Source organism: Pelodiscus sinensis, chromosome 32 (genome assembly GCF_052426305.1).
Source record: "Pelodiscus sinensis isolate ZL-2025 chromosome 32, ASM5242630v1, whole genome shotgun sequence".
In the NCBI taxonomy this organism is placed as follows: Eukaryota; Metazoa; Chordata; order Testudines; family Trionychidae; genus Pelodiscus; species Pelodiscus sinensis.
This window is the reverse complement of record NC_143083.1, coordinates 6,856,297-6,872,849: the sequence shown is the minus strand read 5'-3', so window position 1 is coordinate 6,872,849 and position 16,553 is coordinate 6,856,297. Positions and strand designations below refer to the sequence as shown.

The 16,553-nt window shown below is 47.0% G+C and overlaps 2 protein-coding genes across 9 annotated transcripts in view; one reads left to right on the top strand and one right to left on the bottom strand.

Annotated features, from left to right (window-relative positions):
• The window catches only part of LOC102456979 (tropomyosin alpha-1 chain), a 97,500-nt gene that overhangs the window by 40,885 nt on the left and 40,062 nt on the right, over positions 1–16,553 (top strand). Inside the window, exon 9 of one of the 4 annotated variants that reach the window (XM_075903104.2) lies at positions 9,821–11,844. The exons of the other annotated variants lie outside the window; for them this stretch is intronic. Coding sequence (XP_075759219.1) covers positions 9,821–9,894 — 74 coding nt within the window. The 3' untranslated portion in view covers positions 9,895–11,844. Of the gene's footprint in view, positions 1–9,820; positions 11,845–16,553 lie in introns of those variants that run through there. 4 annotated transcript variants of the gene reach the window in all.
• Positions 1–16,553, bottom strand: part of LOC102456567 (ras-related protein Rab-8A) — a 64,832-nt gene that overhangs the window by 16,211 nt on the left and 32,068 nt on the right. For all 5 annotated transcript variants that reach the window (XR_012896724.2, XM_075903109.2, XM_075903110.2 and 2 more), the window contains exon 8: positions 327–454. Coding sequence is in view for 4 of the 5 variants with exons in the window: in XM_075903109.2 (XP_075759224.1) it covers positions 327–454 (128 nt within the window). In the remaining variant the exon portion in view is untranslated. The remainder of the gene's footprint in view (positions 1–326; positions 455–16,553) is intronic.

Sequence of the window (16,553 nt, the reverse complement as noted above, 5' to 3'; positions counted from 1 at the left end):
TATTTGCAATTCGTATTACAATTAAGACACACAAGACAAACTTGGACAGAACACAAACTTATTGTGTCATGACACAGAACCATGGTTTTTGTTGTTGTTTGTTGTTTTTCTTCAGCTGGCACCAGCGCTTTCTGATGATCTGAAAGACAAGAAAACATCTCTATCCCCATTGGGGTGGCCTATTATAACTTAAAATACTGCCTAAGATTTGTTAGGGGAACCTGTTACAGCTAGTTTCTTAGCACTTCTATGGGCGAGTGAGCTACAACTTTCCTAGAACAAGGGCGCTTTATCGGTACTCGTGACCTTCCACTCCCATGAATTACCTTAGAGTTGCTAGCCTTCCCCAACAGTGGCATGCCTCAGTTTCCCTCTTGTACCACAGATCAGACTTAATGTATGAAGCTATAATGCTTTTCCTTAGCACAAGGTGTTGGTTGGCCAGTTTCTGTTCCTGCAAGCAAAAAGCTTTTATTTTCTTAAAAAGAATAATATGTACAATGTTACAGGCTTACTTATGAGGGACAGTTGGTTTCAAACCTCTTCAGAACAGACAGGCAGTCTGCACCTACTTACAACCTTGGATCTGAGAGCAAGCCAAAAGTATTATCAACTCAGCCTTAAACAGAGACACAGTGAAGTTTCAGAGTTTGGATTCTTAAAACAATAACTTGATTTTCTTGGAGAGCAAATTTAACCTTAAAAGTTGAATTCTTAACAGAAGCACTAACCAATTTGTGCATTGTCTGTTTGCAATTTTAAGCAAGAGGACATTGTCCAAAACAAAATAAAACTAGTTCATTTGAAACCCACAAAATAAAGTTACAATATATAGAGCTCATTCTTTTATGCAGTTAACCAATTAAGTTTCAGTATAATCCCTAATTTTTCTTGCAGATTTAACAAAAGTGTCTGTAGACAAATGTTTACGTTTGATTGTTTCTTTGCCTAGATGGTGCTTAAGAAAGAGACTGCAAAGAAACGAGGTGTCATTTTTAAAGCAGGTTTCTCTTCACATATTACAACAATCGCTTAATTCCTTCCACACTCCCACGGAGTCCACCTTTTACTTTCACATGCTTTTTCCTCTTAAGATACAACCTGATTTCTGCTAAATGACTTTTCCCAATGACACAGGTTTGTTCAGTATTAATTTGGTAAGGAGGGTGGGCTTAATGATTAGTCCCTCACACCTTCTGATTCCTTTTAATAGATAAATATGACTGTGTATTATTGCAGTCAGCTATTACTAATTTTAAACTTCACAGTACAGGGTTTTCATAACATCTATGCTGCAGCAGAGTCTGTGGTGTAAATAGAGTACTCATCTTTGGACAGTCATTTTCTTTTGGGCTATTCCTGGTGGCAACTCCTTTCCCTCCAATATGGGCTTAATGATTGGGAGAGGAGTGTGAAGTGTTATGGCTTGAGCTTGGGTTAGCTCCTCTGTTTCCTTTAGTGCTGTGTAGGCTGCCAGAAGCACTTTTTATAAGGCAAGTAATTTGACTGTGACCCCTGCCATAACTTTGAGCCAAACTGTATGGGATGGCAGGGTACCGCTTCTCCTTCTTGCCATAAAGCATAGAACATCCCTGTGTTTCCCACAGTGAGGTACAAATGAAATGGGGCATTCGGGTGAATCGGACCCATAGACTGATAAGTGCATATCTTGTTATCAGCTGTCTCAGAGCTTCCTCATGAGAGGGGGGGCTCATTCCCATCGAGCATGCTTCCTGAGCAAATTATACGGGGAGTAGGTACAAATTAAGATTCCCCGTTTTTCCAAATCTTTAATTAGTTCACAGACCGGAGCCATAGCTTCGGCTGGAATGCTGTCTTGTTTTATCTTAGTTACAGTGGAAGGCGGGAGAGCGGGGGTTTGAGCCAGCAAAGTTTTAAAGCCAGCTCCAAAAGCTCATTTTTTTTCCATTAATTACTTTCTCCTTCCCCTCTCTAGCCTCAGGAGGAGCTGTTCCCGTAGGTGCTCCATGTCCTTATTTAGGGTTCGCACCCGGGTATCCAGGTTCTGGCATTGCTCCCAGAGTTCGTAACTCTCTCTCTGCACTCTGATAAGCTCTGTTTCTAACTTCCAGTAGCTAGTACAGGCTGCTTGCCACACACCCTTTAACAGCCAGATGCAAGCGCCTTTCTCTAAAATCTCTTTATCCCATTTAGGGTTGCCCCATCCCTCTCGGGCAAACTCCTTTTCTATACAGCTAAAATCCATGTCAATCGTGACAGGCTTCACGTTGCTGTATATGAACCAATAACACAATCCTGCCGACTACGCCAATTCTGTCAGCCGACGGTCAGGGCAGTGTGTGTGTGTATGCTTCCGAGAAAAGGTTTAACGTCCGTGTCCTTACTGCTAGGACCGGGGTCCCATCGCAGAGGGTGGCCAGCAGGCCAACAGATGCCCCGTTATATAGGAAGAGCTTATTACACCTTAGATTTTAGCTGCTAGAACACAAAGTTCCTTCGCAGTGGGCAGCCTAGGAAAGGCTGAAAAGGTGCCCCAACAGATCTTGTCACCTGGGAGTGACACAGATCCAAACGCCCAAGCTCTCCCTATGTCTGTCCCTTTTATGACCAGCTGAAGTTCTTTTAAATTGTGCTTGGTTCTGTTACAGCAACTGAAGGAGTCAGGTTAAAGCTTAAACAGTTACAGGTTTATTAAAGAAGCTTATAAATCATATGGTTACAATGGCTATTGCTCTATTTCTTAAATGCTAGCAAATATATATATATATATATATAGGTCTTAACAATGATTACAGGAAAAAGGTAAAGATAGAAAATAGAAATAATGGTACCAAGTGACAGCTTAATCTTTAAAGAGCTCTAACACTATGTATATATATATACTTAAGCAAAGGACCACATCCAGGTACAATTTTTACCCCTTTTTCAACTCCAGCGTGTCAGGCCAGGGCCGGTCTCTCAATTCGTAGGAAAGACGAATACGAGGTGGGCGTCCCCTTGGAACCTCGGGAGATCAAACACCTAACCCGACCAGCAGACAGATGATAGATTGACACTCAAAGCAAGTGTGCTGCTGGACTCATCTTTATACCCCTGGGGGCCCGTATCCTCTTTCTTATCTTAAGAGGCCAAATTTTACTGGTCCGTTTTATGGTGCCAGTTCTTACAAGCAGGTTACAAGTTAGTTTAGACTTGTAAGAGAGGAAGATAGCTAAATTAGGACTGCCGGATGTTCTTGTTGGGCAGGAGATTCCTCCCCCCACGGACAGTTGTGTGTTTGTATCAATATGGGTTAAGTCAAGGGCACGATGTACAGCCTCTTAGTTTGACCACCCTCTTATCTCTGCTTACTGTTGGTCATGGTCACTGAGCCAGCATATCTAAACCTCTTGCTTCAAGGTTTTCAAAGAATATGCTGTTTTCCTGCTCTTATGTGCCCTGCATGGTTTCAAGCAGACAAAGATGGATGTAAAATGGGGGTTCATGTCTGGCTACAGCTCTGTAATGAAATACCTATAAAAGACTGGAACATGTTTTAGCTTGACCCTTTTAAATCACTCAGACTATAAAAGACGACAGGAGTTGCATTAGTACTTTGTCTGACACGTTTTGAATGCTCTCGAGGAATTTCAAAGCATCACTCAGAGGCAATTGAGGTAAGAGTGAGTTTTTGCAAGAACTGTCAAACTTTTGGATTTGGTTCAGATTTGCAGTTTGAGTTGTGACTTCACTATAGTTCTCCACAGTAATGTAAGGAATAGGATGCAACAAACATAACCGTCAGGCCCGGGCTTTGGGCAAGGCGAGCGAGGTGGTCACCTTGGGCCCTGCGCTGCCAGCCTAGGGCCAGCCTAGGGCCCCGCACACTCTTTGGTCGGACCTGATAACAGTGAGCTATCACTATAACCTGAGTCCGTGCCCACTGCTGTACTGTGACTCTCCACGTCTCTCCTTGGGTTCACGAGGCAGTTCAATTAGTTATTTCAGCCTTGAGTTGAGAGACTCAAGTGCTGCATAGTCCTGTCTTTTGTTTCAGCAAGACCAGACTAACACGGCTACATCTCTATTACTATTGAGTCGAGAGCTTTCGGTACAACCAAAGGTGAAGACAGCAGACAGCGCTCGCATTGACTTTGGAGGAGCCAGGCTTCCATCTCCTTAGCAGCTGTGGATCACCATGATGTAATATAGACATGGAGATGAATTATGTGAAGGACAATGATCATAGGACTGTGTTTGTCAGTGCAAGACTACAACCATTTTAATGCAGGGTCAGATTCTGACCCAGCCTTGCATAGCCATGCTAGAGATTAAGTGGTGTGAGAGGCTTCCTCCAAGTTTTCATACACCACCACCTCCCCCCTGCTCTTCTGTATGACATTAGTGTTCCCACCCAGTGGTGCCTGGTGCTCCCTGCAAGCAAGTGAGCTTGGAGAGATATAAAACCGCAGGGAAATACTTGGCTTTGCCTTTGCCAACACATGCACCAGCCAGCAGTGTTGAGCCAATGTGGGAAGGGAAGTAAGTCTAGCCACATCAGGACTGTAACAATGTGCTGCATCCAGGCTTCTCCAGGGTAGTCCAGGACTGCACAACCTCTTTGGCAGGAATCGAGGCTAAAGCTCAGCTTTGTAGTCCACATCTTGCTCCTATTGCCACCAACTCTGTGGCTGGACAGAGCACCGAAGAGAGCACGGAATTCATTCTTCCCCAATACATCTGATCTCTAGTACAGTATATAGGTATCCCAGGTTTCCTACCTCTTTTCTGGTTTAAACTGAAGCTCCACTAAAATCCCTGAATTAGGAGAATATTTTAGCTTGTGCTTATGTGCTTTTCTGAGCCAAGGCCTAACTGAGGAGTATTTTGGTCATGATTTCCCAAGAACTCAGTCCTAGCTGCCATGTACAGTTTTACTTCTATTGCACATTCCAATTTCTCAGGAAAATAAGACAAAAAACCTGTATGTAAAAGATTTCTATGTTGATCCTAACCTAATCTTCTGATCTGCTGCCCAGGGAAGCAGATTATAAATAGTCTAATCCTAGTCAATCATAAAGCGATTTGTGTCGAACTAATGAAGCTTACAAAATAAAGCCCCTTATCACAAACACAAAATGATTTATTCAAACTGCATTACAACCTTTTTAATCTCCAATAATTAAAACTGACTAAAGCAAGCAATTATTATTAATTTGAATAATCAGTTAAAATCTTCATGGCAGTTTTGTACAAACTAACTTGGTCCAATTTTTAACAGCTGAGAAGCAGGTTAGATAATAGGAATGCTGATTATTCTCATACTATTATATTGAAATATCTTTGTTCAAGTATTCTCATTTTCTGTGGGTGACTCAACAGAAACAATGAGAGTACAGCATGGTGAAGAAACTAATCTACCTGGGTATGTCTATACTACAGCACTAATTCGAACTAACTTAGTTCGAATTAGTTAATTCGAACTAAGCTAATTCGAATTAGTGCATCTAGACTTAAAAACTAGTTCAAATTAGCGTTTTGCTAATTCGAACTAGCATGTCCACACAGAGTGGACCCTGAACTGAGGTTAAGGATGGCCGGAAGCAGTGCCGGCAGGGCATCAGATTAGGACTTAGAGTGTGGAGCTGCTGTCTCAGGCTAGCCAAGGGCTGTGCTTAAAGGGACCCGACCCCCACCCCGGACAGACAGTTCTCAGGAGTGCCCCGCTTGCAAAGCAGTCCTGGCTTGGTGTGCCCTGAGTGCCCACACTCGGCACATCACAGCACTCGGCCATCAGCCCGGCTGCACTTGCCGCAGGCTGCCATCCAGAGGGGGGGTCAATCAAGGGGCTTCAGGAGAGTTTCCACCCCGAGGAGCCCGGAGAGCCATCCCAGTCCTCCCCATCAGGGGCTCATACCCCATTCCTCCCTTACCTCCTTCCACTTACCCCTCCCTAGCCCCCCTTCCTGATGTTCAAAATAAAGGACACGTGTGTTCAAAAATAGAAACTCTCTTTATTGAACAAAACTCGGGGAGACTGGGAAAAGAAGGTGGGAGAGGGGAGGGCAACTAAAATGATCAGGGTTTGGAACAGGTCCCATATGAAGAGAGGCTAAAGAGACTGGGACTTCTCAGCTTAGAAAAGAGGAGACTGAAGGGGGATATGATAGAGGTCTATAAAAGCACGAGTGGTGTGGAGAGGGTGCATAAAGAAAAGTTCTTCATTAGTTCCCATAATAGAAGGACTAGAGGACACCAAGTGAAATGAATGGGTAGCAGGCTTCAAACTAATAACAGAAAGTTCTTCTTCACAAAGCAAATAGTCAACCTGTGGAACTCCTTGCTGCAGGAGGCTGTGAAGGCTAGAACTAGAACAGAGTTTAAAGAGAAGTGAGATAAAGTCATGGAGGTTGGGTCCATGGAGTGCTATTAGCCAGGGGGTAAGAATGGTGTCCCTGGCCTCTGTTTTGGAAGGCTGGAAATGAATGGCACAAGACAAATGGCTTGGTCATTGTCTTTGGTCCATCCCCTCCAGGGTATCTAGTGTTGGTCGTGGTCGGCAGACAGGCTACTGGGGTAGATGGACCTTTGGTCTGACGCAGTACGGCCATTCTAAGCTCAGGGTCAGGGATCTCAGTGGACCACCTTGATTTTCATGCCAACCTGCTCCTGGGTGGCCAGGCTGGCAGCTATCCTGCCCTAGACGGCCACTTTCCTGTGCCTAGTGCGGAGGTCATGGATGAGGTCCATGATGTCTGCACTAGACCAGGCAGGCGCCCGCCCCTTGCGGACTTGGGCATGCTCCCAGGAGCCACCAGCCTGGTCCCGGGAAGAGGCGGAGGGCTGGGGGGCAGCGGGTGGCCAGCTCGAGCCATGCCAGTTGCAGGGTCTGCTGGCTGGGCGCTGGCAGGCTTGCACCTGGCACGGGCACCGTAGCCAGCCCGTGCCCCTTTAAGGGCTCCGGGGCCGGGAGGGGGGCAGAAGAGTTTCCCTGGTGGTGCCCAGAGTGGCCACCAGGGAAAGCCGGGGAGGGCTAGCCTCCCACTAGTTCGAATTAAGTGGCTACACAGCCCTTAATTCTAACTAGTTAATTCGAACTAGGCGTTAGTCCTCATAGAATGAGGTTTACCTAGTTCGAATTAAGCTTACTGCTAGTTCGAATTAAGTTCGAACTAGCGGTTTGCATGTGTAGCGCCTATCAAAGTTAATTCGAACTAACGGCTGTTAGTTCAAATTAACTTTGTAGTGTAGACTACCCCCTGTGTTTCCACAAGCCACTTTAAGGAAAAGGATGACTTTTGTATTTGCATTTCTTTTCAGTTTTTCTTTTCCTTCTGGCAAGAAACAAAGTTCCTGTTTATCAAAACAGAAAACTCATATTTTAAAATATATGTAAGTGTTCCTATGCTCAGTGCTACAACACTCAACTGACTTAGGAACCAAAGTCTCATTTTAAAAAGTGATGCAGGGTTTTGGACTTGCATGTTGCAACACTGAGCAAAACAGCAACTAAATAATTTTAAAAACCTATGCCCAGGGCCAGATGAAGGCATGGGTGAGCCGGGCAGCTGCCCAGGGCACCAACCGATGGGGGGCGCCTGATGGCAGCTGTAAGGGGTATGCGGCGTCGCTTATAGCTGCCATCAGGCACTGCGCACCTGGCTCCCGCATAGCCGGCCTACCCACATCCCCGCGGCACCGGCCAACAGCACCCTTTCCCCCACAGCCGCGGGGCCCTATACGACCCGGCACATGCAGCGACGGCTGAGCCGGACTGGGCCGCGCTTGCGCCGTGCGCCCCGGGGGCAGGCCCCACGCGACGTGCCAGTGGCTGTGGCTGTAGCCGGGCCGTGCATGCGCCGTGTGCCCCAGGGGCGGGCCTGCACACCCTAGGAGGGCAGGCCCGCTCCCCACGGGAGGGCCCGCACATGCGCTGTGCGCCCGGGGGCGGCACCGCATGGCCATGCCCGGGGCTCCAGAATGCCTTGGGCCAGCCCTGCCTACGCCTATACTCCTTAACTAGTTTTACAATGGGTCTGTAATACAGCTGAATAGACAATAAGTAATTCGGAGAAATGCAGCTGCTTGCTGTGGAATTAATATACTTTAAAATGTTTTCCCCACCCCATACTTCATATGGCAGATATAAATACATGGTATTGAGAAAGACTGCTATTTGATGGAGATAAATTATATTTATTAATTAACATTCAATGAGTTAAGGTAGGATAAGTATGTTTGTTCTTTGTGTAAAAGACATCCACATGGGACTTTCTATAACTGAAGATAAAAGAAGAATTTCCATTTATCTTTTCGATGAAGTGTAAAAATTGAGGCCATGTTTGCTGAGATTTTCAAAGTGCACCAGGCTGTTCTTGGATATATTAAAATCAATATATATGCATTATAATACTATTAGCCATAATCACTGTATAGAAGAGCTGCCCAATAAATCCAGATAAAGTATTTTTCTCATCTCAAACAAAAAATCTAAGGGTATGTCTACACTGCAAAGTTAATTAGAAATAGCTGTTATTTGAAATTAACTTTAATAGCATCTATACATGCAAAACACTATTTCAAATTTAATTCGAAATAGTGGAGCACTTAATTCGAATTTGGTAAACTTCATTCTATGAGGAGTAATGCCAAATTCGAAATAGCTAATTCAAAATAAGTGCTGTGTAGCCACTTAATTAGAATTAGCTGGCCTCCAGCCCTTCCCAGTGTCCCCGGGTGGCCACTCTGGACCAAACCAGGAAAACTCCTCTCCTCTCCCCCAGCCCCAGAGCCCTAAAAGGGGTAGACTCTGGCCAGACTGCACATGCCAAATCCAGACCTGCCTGCAGTCTCTGCCCCTGACCCAGTAGCCCCACCATGAGCTGGGCAGCCAGTGCCAGCGAGCCATCCCTGCCCAGTCCCCCAGCACCCAGGAGCCAGCCAGAGGCCGTAGACACTGCGCTCCCTCCTGGACTATTGCAGAGATCATGGACCTCATTGAGGTTTGGGGACAGGCCCCCAATGTCCATGATCTCGCACTGGACGGAGGAACGCGACTGCCTACGGCCGCATAGCTGCCACCATGGCCCAGAAAGGCCACAGGCGCACCCAGGAGCAGGTGTACCTGAAAATTAAAGAGCTGCAGCAGGAGTATACCAGGGCCACTTGGGGCAGCTCCTCAGCAGGGGCAGACACCTGCCCCTACTTCGAGGCACTGGACCGCATCCTGGGGGTTAGGGGGTAGCGAGCCAGGACCAGAGGGCCCTGACCAGGGAGCAGAGGAGGAGTGGCCATGGAGGGTGCCAAACCGGCCGGACCCCCGAGCTGTCCCAGCAGTGGAGTCACCAGGGGTCGTCTGTGGAGGCCACACCACGTAAGTGCCATCACTGTCCCATTCCCGGGGGGTGGTGAGGGAGACTAGGGACCGCGTGCGTGGGCCTTGCTTACCATGGATCATGCAGCAATCTCTGCACGTGTGAGCATGTGCCGTGCCACCCCGGGTATGTGGCTCCAGCTGAGTGACACACAGGGGCTGTGGCCTGATAGCCACACACGTGTGTGAAGAGACCTGACATGCTCCTGACCCTGGGGCGGGACACAGCAGGATGCCCTCCCTTCACAAGCCCCCTCTAACATCTCCCCCCCACCTTACCCACACTATACACAGCACTGGGGCATGGGTGCGGTCTCGGGGCAGCTCCCACTCCCGGGGATAGCCGGACATTCCGACCATGGCCTCTGTGCAAGCACATTGGCTCTGACAGTGCAGAGCACGGTCATCCTCACCTCGCAGAGGGGGACTGGGCTTCACCCACTGTGTCCCCAGGGAGAACTGACCACTTCTCTTCTTTCTCCACAGCCGCACCAACTGCATATGCAAGGTACCCCACCCCTCCCGGGACATGCTCCCGCACCCAAGGGCTCCACGGATGACCGCAACATGGCAGGGGTACTGAGAGCAGCAGCTGGGGGCCCTGTGAGCTCTGACCCACATCATGGAGCAGCGGGCACAGGAAGAACAGGAGTTCCAGAGGGAGCTCCTTGCCCAGGGTCGTGCCATCAGTATCCATCTGCAGACCCTGGTGCAGAGCATGCTGCCTCGTGCCGCTCCAGCGCCTGCTGCCCCCCGAGCTACTGTTCCTCCTCCCACTGATTCTCCCATCTCTCCCTCCTCACCCTCCTCCTCAATCTCCACACTCCCCACCTCAACCTCCGCACACTCCTCCCCATCCTCCTGGGGACACCGAGGCCCCGCACTCGCCGTGCTGGGAGATATGTGGCCTGACAAGACCCCCACCCCTGAGCACTGAGCTTCCCCTACCTCTTTCTCCCCTTGCTTCCCTCCTCCCAGTTTTCCCCCAACCCTCTCCCACCCTCTCTCCTCCCATCTCCCGCCTCCTTTCCCCAGTCTCCCCAGAGGTTCATCATCCCCCCCCAGTTTTGTTCAATAAACCCAATTTCTATTTTTGAAAAAAGTGTATTTTATTTGACATCAGGAAGGGGGGCTAGGGAGGAGTAAGTGGAAGGATGTGAGGGAGGAATGGGGCATGAGCCCTTGGTGGGGAGGACCGAGGAGGCTCTGAGGGTTCCTCGGGGTGGACGCTCTCCCTCAGGGCCTCCTGGATCCTGACAGCCCTCCAGTGGACCCTCGGATGGCAGCCTGCAGCAAGTGCAGCCGGGCTGATGGCAACGACCCCACGAGACGCACCATGTGGCCGAGTGTTGTGGTGTCCCAAATGGTGTCCCACTCAGGGCACTCCAAGACAGGACTGCTTTGCTGTCCCTCATCGAGGTAGACAAGCAAGCGGGGAACCCTGAGAACTGTCTGTCTGGGGTGGGGGTAGGGTTACTTTAAGCACAGAGCTCAGTTAGCCTCAGGCAGCAGCCCCACACACTAAGTCCTAACCGGCTGCCCTGCCGGCACTGGTTCCGGCCAGCCTTAACTTCAGTTCAGGGTCCACTTAGAGTGGACGCGCTACTTCGAAACAGCAAAACGCTATTTTGAAATAGTTTTTGTGTATAGATGCGTTATTTCGAATTAGCTTAATTCAAATTAACTATTTCGAATTAAATTAACTTGAATTAACGCTGTGGTGTAGACATACCCTAAGTGTGTTGAGAGGGGAAACAATTGGGTTATGAAGGTTTTGCTTCTTCAACCAAGAATACGAAGAAAATGGATTCTTTCATTCTTGGTATATGAATCAAATACATTACTTTCATATGTGCTGATAGAATATCCATAAAGTCTCAAACATAGCCTTGCAAAAAGTTAAGATCCAGTTCTTCATTTTAATTCAAGAAATGCCCTAGATTTCCTACCCAGGTCAGCCTTGTGGTGGTAGCAAAGATCACATTCACTTAATAACATTAGATTTTACAGAAAAAAAAATCTTTCCTCTTCCGTTTTTGACCAGATCATACTGCATTGCACACGCTGGAAAAAATGGTGTTTGAATGCTCGGTGTGGATATAGATTCAAGGTATTAGACATGTTTGCAGAATGATCTTTCAAAGGATATTTATATGCCCTGTAAAATAAAAATTGGGAAATCCAGTAAGAGGCCTTTTAAGATGATTAGTGTACAGATAGAAGACAGAGGTACCAAGTTTTAAGTGTTTCATGTACTACATTGGCAAACAGGATGTATATAAGCAAACAACACAGCTATGCAGGGGCAAGATCAGAAAGGCAAAGTCACAAAACAAGCTCAATCTAGCTAGAAGCATAAAGGATAACAAAAAGACATTCTATAAATATATAAGGAGCAAGAGGAAGACCAAGGACGGGGTAGGCCCACTGCTGAATGGAGAGAGAGAAACAATAACGCTATGTCTACACTGTCGGTTTTGCCAGCAGTGAGTAAGCAAATGAAGCACAGATTAGCATATTGTCACACTTCATTTTGCATAATTTATACGAGACTTTTTTTACGCAAAAAAAAAAGTAGTGTGGACAGGGGGTTTTTTTTTGCGGAAAAAGGGTTTTTTGCACAAAAAATCCCCGTCCACACTACTTTTTTTGCACAAAAACCCTTTGTGCAAAAGGGGCTTGCATAAATTATGCAAATGAAGTGTGTGAGATGCTAATCTGCACTTCATTTGCATACTCACTGCTGGCAAAACAGTCAGTGTAGATGAAGCCTAACAGGAAACTTGGAAATGGCAGAGGTGCTTAATGACTTCTTTGTTTCGGTCTTCACCAAGAAGTTTGATGATGATAAAGGGATGCCTAACATAATGAATGCTAGTGGAAATGGGGTAGGTTTGGAAGATAAAATTTTTAAAAAAAGTTAAAAATTACTTAGAAAATTGAGATGTCTTCAAATCACCAGGGCCTGATGAAATGCATCCTAGAATACTCGAGGAGCTGATAGAGGAGGTATCTGAGCCTTTAGCTATCATCTTGAAAAATCATGAAGTCAGGAGAGATTCCAGAAGACTGGAAAAGGGCAAATATAGTGCCCATCTATAAAAAGGGAAATAAGAACAACCCAGGAAACTACAGACCGGTCAGTTTAACTTGTGTGCCAGGAAAGATAATGGAGCAAGTAATTAAGGGATTCATCTGCAAACATCTGGAAGAACATAAGGTGATAGGTAACAGTCATTCACACTCATTCTTTGATAGGATATCAAGCCTTGTGGATAAGGGAGAAGCAGTGGATGTGCTATACCTAGACTTTAGTAATGCATTTGACATGGTCTTGCATGACCTTCTTATCAATAAACCAGGCAAATACAACTTAGATGGAGCTACTATAAGATGGGTGCATAACTGGCTGGATAACTGTTCTCAGAGAGTAGTTATTAACGATTCACAGTCATGCTGGAAAGCATAACAAATGGGGTTTCCCAGGGATCTCTTCTGGGACCGATTCTGCTCAATATCTTCATCAACAATTTAGATATTGGCATTCAGAGTGTGCTTATTAAATTTGCAGCAAGGAGGGGTTGCAACTACTTTGGAGGATAGGGTCATAATTCAAAATCTACTGGGCAAACTGGAGAAATGGTCTGAGGTAAATAGGATGAAGTTTAATAAGGACAAATGCAAAATACTCACTTAGGAAGGAACAATCAGTTTCACACATACAGAATAGGAAGTGACTGTCTAGGAAGGAGTACGGCAGAAAGGGATCTAAGGATCATAGTGGATCACAAGCTAAATATGAGTCAACAGTGTGATGCTGTTGCAAAAAAAGCAAACATGATTCTGGGATGCATTAACAAGAGTGTTGGGAGCAAGACATGAGAAGTCGTTCTTCTGCTCTACTCTGTGCTGAGGCCTCAATTGGAGTATTGTGTCCAGTTCTGGGCAGCGGCGGATATAGGCAGGGCGAGCAGGGCAGCTGCCCCGGGCCCTGTGCTTCAATAGGCACTGCGCCAGCGCCGGGGCGGACTGGCCCAGCGGGATACTGGGAATTTCCCGGTGGGCCGTCCGCAGAAGGGCCGGCTGGTGGCTGCTGGAGGAGAAGGGGGATTGTGATGGGGCGCCGCAGCCCCTTACTTTAAATTCCCTGGCGCTAGCCAGTATGGGCCATGTGGGCCCGAGGGAGCGCATGCACGGCATGCTGAAACGCCGTGCAACAACTGAGAGGGGAGACACCTGAGCGTGGCGTGACATCACAGCCCGGGACTTTAAAACCACGTGGCCCAGCGTTGCACTGCTCGGTTCAGCATGTGGTCTGGAGTCTGGGCTGGGGTTGCGGCCGCCCTGCAAACTGAAAGGCAGAAGGTGGATGGCAGAGGAAGGGGCTTGTGCTGAGGGGAGGGGTGCAGGTCAGGAGAAGAAAGGGAAAAGCACCAAGGCTGCATCTAGACTGGCAAGCAGCTGCTTTTGCAGAAAAACTTGCCAGCTGTCTACACTGGCCACTTGAATTTCCGCAAGAACACTGACTTCCTATTGTCTGAAATCAATGCTTCTTGCAGAAATACTATGCTGCTCCCGTTCTGGCAAAAGACCTTTTGCGCAAAAGGGCCAGTGTAGACAGCTCAGATTTGTTTTGCGCAAAAAAACCCCGATGGCGAAAATGGCGATCGGAGCTTTTTTGCGCAAAAGCGCGTCTAGATTGGCATGGACGCTTTTCCGCAAAAATTCATTCATGCTAAAATTCGACACTCTACGCGGGGGGCTCAACAAAGACTCTGGCTATCTAACCCACTACCAAGATAGCCTCCCCAATTATCACCATTAGCTCACAGACATTTACTCTCCCCCCCCCCCGCATTCCCCTTCTGTTCTGAAATTTGATTTGTCCTTTTCATATGTTCATTTTTTTAAATTGTATCCTTTGTTATATATGGTTGTGACTATTTTCTTCCACTATTTGATCTGAGGAAGTGGGTCTGGCCCACGAAAGCTCATCATTTAATAAACCATCTTGTTAGTCTTTAAAGTGCTACATAGTCCTGTATTTTGTTTCGTGCCAATCTAGATGCTCTTTTCCACAAATGCTTTTAACAGAAAACTTTTCCATTAAAAGCATTTGCAGAAAATCATGCCAGTCTAGACATAGTCCAAGGGACAGCGTGGAGGAGAGAAAAATGCCAGGGGGCCAAGTGGAGACAATGAGGAAAAGGGCAGGAGGGGAGGTGTCAGTGGGAGGGGGGACAGGGTGATGCTGGGAGAGGAGAGGGTAAGGGCATTGGGTGCTAAAGGGGGGAGAGGGAGGTGCTGAGAGAAGGTTTGAAAGGAGGGGTGGGCATGAGGAAGGCGGGGATGGAGCAAGGCATGTGTGAGGGCACACACAGGGGCATGAGGTGAATGGGGGCAGAGGGTTGTGAGGGTGTGGGCATCAGGGAAAAAGAGGGCAAAGGGGGCAGGGGCAGTGAAGGAACGGGGAAGCACCAGGAAGGTGCAGGGCTAAGGGAAGGTGCAGGTGCCAGGGGATTCTGGGGGTGAAGTAGAAGGGCAGACACCTGCAGGGGAGGGACCTGCACTAGAGGAGAGAGGCAGGACAGGTGTGTAGAGGGTGGTGTTAGGAGAAGGGATGAGGAGGGGTAGTTCACATGATCAGAGTGAGGCTACTGGAGAAGTGGGCACAGGGGGGATGCCTTTTTTCTATTTTTTCTCCAAAGGGGGGCTCCATGAAATTGTGCTGCCCTTGGTCCTGCAAAACTCTCATCCGCCCCTGGTTCTGGGCACCACATTTCAAGAAAGATGTGGAGAAATTAGAGAAGGTGCAGAGAAGAGCAACAAAAATCATAGAATCAGAGCTGACAGAGACCTCAGGAGGTCATTGAGTCCAGTCCCCTGCCCAAAGCAGGACCAACTGCAACTAAATCATCCCAGCCCATCATCCCAAAATGATGAAATGTCTAGAAAACATGAACTATGAGGGAAGGCTGAAGGAATTGGGCTTGTTTAGTTTGGAAAAAAGAAGACTGAGGGGACAGGATAGCGGTTTTCAGGTATCTAAAAGGGTTGGGGGGAGGTGAAGATTTGTTCTCCTTGGCCTCTGAAGATAGGACAACAAGCAATAGGCTTAAACTGTAGCAACGGAGGTTTAGTTTGGACAGTAGGAAAAACTTTCTAAGTGTCAAGGTGGTTAAACATTGGAATAAATTGTTGTGGAATCTCCATCGCTGGAGATAAATTTAAGAGCAGGTTAGACAGACATCTAATCAGGGATGGTCTAGATGGTGCTTAGTTCTGTTGTGAGAGCAGGGGACTGGACTCAATGACCTGTCGAGGTCCCTTTCAGTTCTAGTATTCTGTTTTAGGTATGAAAAATCATTCTTCCACTCTACTTTGCACTGATTAGGCCTCAACTGGAGTATTGTGTCCAGTGTCCAGTTCTAGATGTCACATTTCAGGATAGATTGGACAAACTGGAAAAAAAAGTTCAGAACAAACAAAAATGATTAACTGTCTAGAATGTGAGAGAAGAGTGAAATAACTGGGTTTGATTAGTCTAGAAAAGAGAAGACAGAGGGGACATGATAGTTTTTCAAGTACATAAAAGGTTGTTAACAAGGAGAAGGGGTGAAGAGTTATTTTCCTTAATCTTTGATAGGACAAGCGATGGGTTTAAACTGCAGCAAGGGAGGGTAAGGTTGGATATTAGGAACAACTTCTTAATTGGCCAGGTGGTTAACCACTGGAATAAATTCCTAAGGAAGCTGTGGAATCTGCATCATGCTAAATTTTTAAATACCTATCAGGGCTGGTCTAGTTAATATTTAGCTCTGTCTTGCGTACAGGGGACTGGACTAGACGATCTCTTGAGGTCCTTTCCAGCCCTATGATTCTATATTCCCAGCCCTATGGGCCCTGCCAGAATCTTTAAAAATCTCTTGCCTTTTTAGGCTTCTTCTTAAAAACTTTCCAAAGTCACAGATTCCCTAACCTTAGGTGGGATGCTGCCACCACCCAAGTGCAAAACCGCTTTTTCTGAATTCAGGAAGACTCACTTGGGAACTTCGTCCCATGGGGTACCCCAACCTTTTATCCTCCCCCAGGAGAGAGCTTGAAAACAAAGTGTAATTTCTAACAGCTAACCTCTCAGTCTCAGGCATGTGCTCACAGACCCTCCTGCTTTGTAGGACACAGGCATCAGATCATAGCCTTAAAAAAGGTGATTTTATTA